At 46.1% G+C, this 9,904-nt stretch overlaps 1 protein-coding gene across 1 annotated transcript in view; it reads left to right on the top strand.

The window, feature by feature from the left end:
• LOC147154062 (prospero homeobox protein 1-like) overlaps positions 1–9,496 on the top strand; it is a 21,079-nt gene extending 11,583 nt beyond the window's left edge. The window contains exons 6-7 of the mRNA XM_086040388.1: positions 2,805–2,999; positions 9,057–9,496. Of these exons, the coding sequence (XP_085896514.1) occupies positions 2,805–2,999; positions 9,057–9,242 (381 nt within the window). The 3' untranslated portion in view covers positions 9,243–9,496. The remainder of the gene's footprint in view (positions 1–2,804; positions 3,000–9,056) is intronic.
• Positions 9,497–9,904: the final 408 nt, after the last annotated feature.

Raw genomic sequence — 9,904 nt, 5'->3', positions numbered from 1 at the left:
TGTGGGAAGTGGGTTGGAGCGCACGGCTGTTTTAGTCTCATACACTGTATGCACAAACACACACACACATATACGCCCCCCCCCCCCCCCCCACACACACACACACGAAGCTATTAGCCCTCTCCTTCAGAGGAGACACTCAGATGTGAGCGTAAAGATTTCTAGGTTGTCGCCATCCTGTCTTGAGAGAGTAAGCGAGAGCAATTAAGGACTTGTTAAGGCCAGAGGGGATGTGGATTAATTTGACACTCACTCCTCATCTCACACCCAAGTTTCCTGTAAGAGAGGGTGATGAGCGACAGGATTCAGTCCGCCCCGTTACTCTGGACTCTTTTCCTTGAGAGGCTGGCTGACATTATTTCATCGGCAATCAATTAGCCTCCGTCCTGCCCGCCTCTTTTCCTTCCTGTTAATTGGAGTTACGCAGACAATTTGGCAAGATCAGGATGTGAACCAGCAGCAGCTCCAGTACCAATTATTCAAACACTCTAGATGGCAAAATGTTTTTTTTTTTTTTAATCAATCCATTTTTAGACTCTAAAGAATGCCAACGTTACCATTTTATTTCACAGTAACGGCAGAATCGAGAAACAGCAGTTGTGCAATAAGCCATACAGTGGAATCAAATATCTACCATAAATCACAATATATTGTTAACTGAAGACGGAAACACGTAGAAGGAATCTTATTGGAATTAAATACACTAATTACAGTCCAATGAAAAGTCAATTTGTCAAATTAATGAAGAAATTCAACTTAAAATAGTTTACTCAACTCAACTTTTTCAAGCAATTTAATAAACAACAAATACTGAAACAAAGTGCTGAAAACCAACAAAAGACAGAGAACAGTGAGTCATAAAAATTTTTTTTAAAACAATAAATCAACAAAAAAACCGTTACAAGGATCACTTGGAACAAACGGATCACTTTTCTTTCCTTTTCTTTCAAATGTAAAAAGGTCCAGACCATAATAGGAATGGTTTCCAGGAGAAACCAGTAGCAGCACATACTGTAAATGTGACTGCCATCAGCACAGCAATGGAAGGAAATGCCAGGCTTTCTCAAGATGCAACCCAGAGGCAACAAATATAAAGAGAAAAGCAGGCGGGCCTAAAATTGAAGCTAGACAAGAAAGTCTTTCACTTTTGGCTCTCGGGACTCCACGTCCAGTGCTAATGGCATCAATGGAGACATCAACGGTTGTCAATGTTTGGAGTCGTTGCATCACTAGTTCAGCGAATAAATCAGCCGTTGTTTAAGCATTGTCGAGCAGCACGTCGCACAACACGCAGCTGTGTCGCTTTCTACGGATTTCAGGACTGGCATAGATCAGCGAAAACCAAATGATTCCAAATCGAATTCACCATCGCCGCCATTACAAATGACTGCAATTGTTGCGAGCAGCGCTTTCAGGCCAACCCCAAGCCGCCAGCACGGGTCAGCAGCCGTGCTGTCGCTCGGAAGCCGTTAATTGAATCAAAACGTGCAATCTGATGTTTCACCTTCAACGGCCGCTAAGCTTGCTACAGCCGCCGCAGTGCAGAAGTGGAAAGGCGCTTAAGTCTCTGAGAGAACGCGCGCTCCGCCAGATTTGACAGAGACCCAGAGTGCATCCATTTCATCGCACTTCATTGACTGCACTTGGACATTGGACAGGGACAGCGCCCATCCCTGATGTCGGTGTGCCAGTTCAACACCGTAGCAAAAAAAAAACAACAACAAAAAACGAACCTATACGGAGACTATTTATGTTGATCGTGCACATTCAAATAGTTTTCCCCCAAAATGTGCCGAGCTGCAGCGCATTGCAGTTCTTAAAGTTTGGCTTTCTGGCGTGGTTGTGGGAAGGGCGAGTGCAGTGGCTGACGGGGGTCGGGGGTGCAAGCATCACTTGACACTTTTTTTCTGATGCCGCTCCTATTCCCCCTTTTGGCCCTAAACACAAAGTGGCATGCCTCACGCTCAGCGATTTGTCACCTCTCGTCTCCGATGCTGAGCAGCGATCGGGGTGAGCTGAAGTGGAGTGGAGTGGGGGAGCTGCGCGTCTTGCTCTTTAGCAATGCATGTGGCTGGAATATTGCACTAGAATAGAGCAGTGATTCACAAGTGCCCCAACTTATGAGTTTCCCCAGTTGCAAGCCTTCAATTGTTGTTTTGCTTTGCTCTTGAAAGTCACACAGCTCATGCATGCGTGACTGTTGTGACTTTCAATTTACTAGACTAGAACTACAGAAAAAAAAGGCTAATATACATAATTGGGTGGCGAGAATAAGAATTGGGCAAAATAACATTTTTCTTTTTAAATACATACAATTATTGACAAAACAGGGACAAAGCTGTAATACGCCTTCCCACACACACAAAAAATAGCGTTGTCTACCTCCCCACAAAAAATAAAATATTTTACAAATTTGAAAAAAAAAAAAAAAACAATGGAAAAAAGTGCCAGCCTGTGTAAGCAACTCCTCAGTATGAAGCGAAAAAAATCTATTTTCCTTTCAACGTGGCTCACGCCAAACCACTGCATGTCCACCACACAGGCCAGGTCCCTGCACCAAGATGTCTTGTAACAATACCGAGCTTAATCTCCATGTCAAAGCCGTTTTTCCGCCTCAGCAGACTCGCACGCACACACACACACACACAAAACACACACTTTCACTGGGCTGTAGGTGTGTTCCATGTTTTGTTTCCTCCACACAATTGCCTATTTTTCACACACACTGTCAACCAATTCCTGGACCGCGTCAGGATGTTGACTTTCGTTGGATTCGTGTGACCCCCTCCTCTGCACATTTGCAGTTCAACCGCTGCATCACCTCCCAGCTGATCAAGTGGTTCAGCAATTTCCGAGAGTTCTACTACATCCAGATGGAGAAGTACGCCCGGCAGGCCATCAACGAGGGCGTGACTGCCGTGGAAGAGCTGGCGGTGGGCCGCGACGCCGAACTCTTCCGGGCGCTCAACATGCACTACAACAAAGCCAACGACTTTGAGGTAGGCCGAGGAACATGTACACGCAACGGTCACAATGTTGTCTCTCTTGAACACAGGAAGGAAAAATAGTTGTGGTACCTTGACTTGAGAGTAATTCTTAAAAACTTGAAACTTTTCACAATGAGTTCCCTGTGTCAAAGCGAGAATCCTACCGATTCCAAAATGACATTATGAATGTCATGAATCGAAGGTGGCAAAGGTGGTCAAGCTTCAATTCAAATTATTCATAAAAAGGTACACTCTATAAACAGTTGGGTTAAAAATAACACCATTTTGGGTCAAAAATGGACTGATCCACTTATTGGGTCAATTTGACCCACCGTGCCTTGTTTTGTACAAAACAGCCCAATATGTTTTGCAAAAACAACCCAGAAAGTTGGGTCAAAGTGACCCAAGAAGTGGATCGGTCCATTTTTGTATGCCAAATTGTGTTATTTTCAACCCAACCGTTTTTAGAGCGCGAGAGCGAGAAACACACGATTTTGTCCAGTCTGAAATGCCGAAAGCGGCTGGGGTCAAATGTTTCCCGCAAATTGGCTTCAGCAAACGCCCTCCAAGTCAGCTGTTCGGAGCGCAACAGTCACCTCCCGATTTTCTGCTGAGGTGTGGACGTTGCAGTGCGTGCGTGTGTGTTTGTGTTGTGTGCGTTCGACGAGGCGAAAGAGGACGCCGCTTAAGGCGTGGGTGTCCTTGTCAAAGCGATTTGCACAAGTCACATTCTCCCCCTCACTTGTCTCCTCCCAATATTAGTCGAAGGGGACCCGAGGGCCTTTCAACTCTGACACAACATCAGCAGCATTTAGACGTCCATTAGCGTTTTGCACACAAGCAAAAACAACATACTTTCTTTTTTTTTTTTTTTTTTTTTTTTTCTGCACTCATTGAGAGGAAGCTTTTTTGTTTTTGTACAACCGGAGTTAGTTGACAAATGCTTCCCATGTGTGGCTTACGTCCGAGTTTGTCGAGGATTCTTATTTTTAGTCGACGGATTAATCTTGGCTCTGGTACGTCGGGGTGTATTTTGAAGCGCATCTTTGAAAAACCGGCGAGTCGGGCCGTTGGACGTTTTCATTGAAATGAAGCTGCGAGCGACGCAGTCGTCTTACAAATTGCGGAAAGAGGCCGATGAGGACGCGTTCCATATCTCACTGCCTTGGTGTGGCGCTTTTCCTGTCGACATCCACCTTCACCTGCCTCCTTCCTTTGTCTGCCCTGAGGGAACATTACCGACCGGGGACTCTTTCTCTTTGTCAAGCTCGGAGGCGTGAAACCGGAACCGCGGCCGATTCAGCAAGTCTCCGTCGCGCACTGGAGTCTTCTCCTTTTAGCCAAATTTAGCATCACGGTTCCACCTTGATTTGTCCCTCGTCAGCCCTGCCGTCCCCCCTCCCCCCGTTGTCCTTCTGACTCCGTCCTCCTCATCGCTTATCACGCTCGCTCATCTTTAGCGGCTCTCTCCTCATCTCGTCCCGGCTCACCTGTCCACCGCCTGCTTACAACTACTCGGACATCTAGTTAGCAATTCACAGTTCGATTAATAACGTCGTGTCGCGCGCAGTCAGCATTTAAGGTAAATTATCGGCTGGCGATGGTATTTCATTCTGAGTTTGAGCATGTGTTGGCATAATTATTGCATCGCCGTTAATTATCTCCAGCCACATTTTTTTTTTTTTCTTTTTACTCCTCACTCTCGTCCTGCATCCCCTCTGCACACAACCTCCCCGATCGGCCAAGCCCATCCCCCACCACCCCCTCTCTGGAAGTATTTTGTCCTAATTACAGCTCGGCCGCCAGCTAATGAGGGAGGCGTGAGGAGGGGGCGATGGGAGAAAGGGAAAGGTAATGGGGAATAGTCTCAACTTCAAAAAGCAAAAAAGAGACAGAAGGATTTTCTTTGCCAGGACACTCGGGGGAAGGTGTCAGCTTCGAGCCACTGCCAAGAGGAAGAGAAATGTTTCCTTTTTGTTTTTTTACTTTCTTTTGGGAACAGACCGACGAGTTAAGTCTGCCAGCAGCACTGGGCATGACATCCTTACGTTGCACAAGGCTTTTGGGAGTTGAAAAGTTGTGAAATATTTGCACAACGAGCCAATGTACGCGGCGCGGCGGAAGAGGTGGCACTTTGCACTTACACATCAGCAACATGATACGCTGAACTTGAAGGTACAAAAATACACGCGTGCTGGAGTTTACATACTTGAAGCAGAACATTTCTACAATTTCAAGTACTTTTATTTGGGCAAAACGTGCACACACACACACATACATATGCAGTCATGTACACAAAAATATATTGATACGCGGACATTCATTTGTGATGATCTGAACGGGACTCCTTGAAGGGTGGGTGTGGTGACTTCCAAATTCCGCCCTTTGACTAGTACACGTACACACCTTAGCGGTGGCGTGCAGAGTGGGGAGGCTCACATTTCAGGAGTATCCGATTCCATAAGCACTGTGCCACATGAAAGGCTTGACTTCTCATGCCTTTCATTGTTACTTTCCTCTTTCCTCTCATCTTATTCATTCATTCATTCATTCATTCCTCTCGCTTCCTATTATTTCCCATGCCAAGAGGCCTTGCACCAATCACAGCGACCCATTCAAACGGATTTTTTTCCCCAATGCCCACAGCTCGAAATAAGCACTGCTGCCCGGCATTACGCCGTCATCCGATTTGTCGATTTCTTTCGCCATTTCATTTTTACCCTCAGCTGATTATTATTCCCGCAAATGAGCTGCCGCAAGGTTTCATGGAGATTGAGAATAGGTTTGTGGCACGAGCGGACAGCGAGCAGACCTTGCTGCAAACAAAGCCACCTGCCAGTTTCTGTCACTATAAATATAGCGATGTGCTTGGAGAATGCGTGCGTGCGTGCGTGCGTGCGCGCGCATGTGCAAGTGTCTTCCAGTTGGGACGAAGAAGGAGAAGAAGGCATGGTCTTTGTCACTGAGCCATGAGGAGTCACGAGGGGACGGTTTATGTGCTGCTGTGTGGGCTCGGCGTGGGTGTGTGTGTGTGCGTGCGTGTGTGTGTGTGTGTGTGTGTACACAGTGATTCCCCTCCGCAGCTGTCTCCTCAGCTTTGACAATGGGCCGGCTAACAAAGACGCGGCCTTGAGCCGCTGTCATGTGATACGAGTGGTCTGCAGCCCCTCGGTCAGATGACCCAGGCTATTGTCCCCTTCGGTGACACACACACACACACACATCAGCAATCTCAGAATGCAGACCCTTCCTCTAAGAACAAAGAGCAACTTAAGCACTGTCCTTGTGGTGGTGCTGAGACTAAATGAAATTCAACATTTATCTGATGGTAAAACCTCCAAAATATACAAATGGCACTTTTACTGCTAGCCATTGGTACATTGGTTACGCAAACAATAAAGATCATGGAACGTTTATGCCGAGTTTCCCATTTAGAGGCGCAAGCAACATGAAAACCAGAGCATTGTCTCTGTGTGAAAGTTGAGCACTTGTCAAGCTGAAAGGAGACAGAAAATCAATCAGAGCCGTCGCACAAACGGATCCAATTTAATAGTTCAAGAAAACGGCCATGGTGAGATCATAAATGCAAACAACACTCAGTTGTGTATTCTTACATTTTGGTCGATTACAGTCGCGTCGCCCTTTTGATGGAAAAGGAGCAGCCGATACATTTCCACAACCAGTGCATCCATGGGACAGGATTTATAGTTCCCTCCCAATCAACCAAACTTGACCATTATCATCCTTGAACGGGCAGAAGTTTTGAAACCGCTTTGGAACTCCTTACATGATGCCGCAGTACCTAAATGTTGGCGTCTGAAAAGTAGGGGAATGGGACATTTCGAAGCAAGAGGACATCATATTGTGGACCCAAATGTTACCACAGGAGAATGTGACGAAAGGCAGGCCTGAAAGCCGCGACGGTGTAAAAGAGGAAAAAGGAAACAGATGCTTGTCTTTTGGCAGGCATTTCGACACACACGCAAATGCGGTGGTAGAACAATAATGAGTAAATGGCAAGTGGATCTCAGTTGTCAGGAGACAGCATGTCAGAGGTCACATACCTCAGCATGGACTTGCAGTATAAAAGCATCACTAGTTTAATGTGCGTCTCCCTCAGCAAGCCATGATGAAGAAGAAAGCAACACTGGCATGACGAAGATGAAGGCCGGATAAAAACGTCAGTGCATGAAGTACCGCTTATTATCCTTATTAGCACGCCCACCCCGGGCAATCAGCATCTTTGGTCTCGTTAGCCCCCCCGAACAGCCTGATCCAATATGCTTGTCGTGCGCGCACTGACTGTTGGCTCAGGTGCAGTTATTGCCTCACCACAGAATTGATCCGACCAAGTATTTTGCCTGCGTCTGTGTGTCGCGTCTGTGGCAGGACAGTGACGGAGGGCCTCGCAGAAAAAAAACTGTGCTCTCCAGGGGCCAGCAAAAAAGAGAGCGAGGGCGCATGTAGTGAACAAGAGTCCAGGGAATCATTTAGTGTGCGTACGTGCGTACGTGCGTGCGTGTGTGTGTGTGTGTGCGTGTGTGTGTGCGTGTGTGAGGTGGGGGTAAACCATCCGTTCTGGTGGCATCTAACCTTGGCGTGTCCTGCCATGTGTGACGGGGTTACACACTTTGCTGGAGTGTCGAGGTTCATGCACCTTGTCTGCAGGAGTCAGCATGTGTGTGTGTGTGCGCGCGTGTGTGTGTGTTGTGCGTATGTGTGTACATGTCGCCATTCAAAAATGAGATACAAAAAGGTAGAGAAAAAGGAGAGCAAGCTTGTCAGATTGTTTAGTGTCTTTGTATGTTCTTGCCCCCGGCAGAAGGGCAGGGGGAAAAAAATATGCCCGTTTGTGAGAGTGTGTGTTGTTGCGCTTGTTAGGAACACACAAATAGATGGGAATCATGTGGAAAGGACAACTGGAACGCCGAAATTGTCCTTAAAAAAATACAATAGGTTTCATGCAGCGCCACACGTCTCAAAACAGCGTTATGATTGATATTGTGTTTGTAGAATATCAGTTAAAGAAGCACTGAGCAAGTATTCGACCTTAATAAAAAAATGTTCACAACTCTTTTGATGAAACATTGACTTACAAGCAGTTGAATGGGATTCTTGTCATGCCGTGGGGGGGGTCTGTATCATTTTTACTGGCACTAAGAAACTTTGAGGAGGATGGGAGCAACCCTGGCACACAGAAAAAAATACAAATGTCCTGAATTTCTTTTCGGCATACCCATTCCTCCTTTCGCTATAAGGACGGAAGTCGATTACTGGTGTCATGGCAGAAGCCCCAAAACAATTAAAAAAAACAAAAGTATTGTTTGAATAAAATTAGATTCATTACCTCATCACTATTCATATTTCACACAGCCACTGGAAATAGAAATGTCATTCAGTCCAACTTGCAGGCCAGCGAGAGATCAGGATTTCACGACACTACGCACTGGCGCGCACGGGAAATGGGGTTGACTTTAGTCAAAACACTACCGCTTTTGTCCACATGGTGCAGCCATAATCAACAAAAACTGACATTTGACACAGAGTTTCTTTAAGTAGTAAAATTCACCCATTTTTGTCTCGCACAGGGAGCGGCCATTTTGTCGCTCACTGTCGACTGAAAATGACATCCCAGTTGCCTAGGTAACAACCAATCACGGCTCGCCTGTTTTCTGAATCTGAGCCATGATTGGTCGTTACAACTGAGCAACTGGGATGTTATTTTCAATTGACAGCAAGTGACAAAATGGCCGCCCCTAACATGGCTACAAAATGGTGGATTTTACTGCTCATATTCTACTATTCATATTGCACGAATGCAATATTAACCAGAATGCCATGTTTTGACTAGTTGTGGTGCATAGAGCATAATATTATGAAGAAAATTTGAGGGTTGACTTCTACTTTGAAAAAAAAAAAAAAAAAATAGATAAAAAAATAAATACATTAAAAATAAATAAAATCAAACACCCATCTGAACCCTGACACACAAGAGGTGTCTCATCATTTATCGCAACCGCATGTGAAAATGTGTTTGGAAATCTGGACATATTTTTGGGGGTCTTGCAGGTGCCGGATCGATTCCTGGAGGTGGCCCAGGTGACTCTTCGTGAGTTCTTCAACGCCATCGTGGCCGGCAAAGACGCTGACCCGTCATGGAAAAAAGCGATCTACAAGGTGATCTGCAAGCTGGACAGCGAAGTCCCGGACGCCTTCAAGTCGCCCAACTGCCTGCAGGAATTGCTGCACGACTAACGAGGAGGAGGCAGGAAGGCCGGCCGCTGAGCCCGGCCTGCCGCGCCCAACGTGAAACTCAAGGTGATGTTTGAAGGTGTGCTTTGGTGACGGACGCTGAGATGCGAAGAAGAAGAAGTTTGTCACGGACAAAGACGACTTCATTCCCGACGGTCGCAAGAAACAAAAGAGTTGCACTTCGAGATCCAAGCATGTTCTTCATCCTTTTGCGGACAGTGAATGGAACCAACTGGAAATAAAGAAGCTAATATATACATATATGTGTATATAAATATATGAAGATCTTTTTATTGTGGATGTTTTTAAGTGTCATGGACATTTATGGGGGGGGGGTTGAAGTGATGTTTCTGTCTTTTTGCTTTCCTCCTTTGTGCAAGCTTACACACTCTCACATGCACGCCAGCGCACACTTGGTGATTAGTCAAGCTCGGTAGCATTCCCATAAAGCCGTTGGTTTCCCTTCTACGTTGACATTCTGTTCGTCTTGATGGCCGTTTGTTCCCAAAGCGTGGCACACATGTTGCGGCCAGGCACCTCCGACATGCCATGGGGCTTCACTCGGGGGAGCCGACGGTACTTTGGGGTTGTGTTTGCAGCTTCATTTCTTCAATGTTCTTTTCATACATGAACGTGATGGAAATATGAGTCGGCTTTGGATTTTA

This window comes from Filicampus tigris, chromosome 1, assembly GCF_054856515.1.
Source record: "Filicampus tigris isolate MCC_2025a chromosome 1, RoL_Ftig_1.0, whole genome shotgun sequence".
Classification (NCBI taxonomy): Eukaryota; Metazoa; Chordata; class Actinopteri; order Syngnathiformes; family Syngnathidae; genus Filicampus; species Filicampus tigris.
The sequence above is the reverse complement of the archived record's forward strand: the minus strand, read 5'-3'. Positions and strand labels throughout refer to the sequence as shown.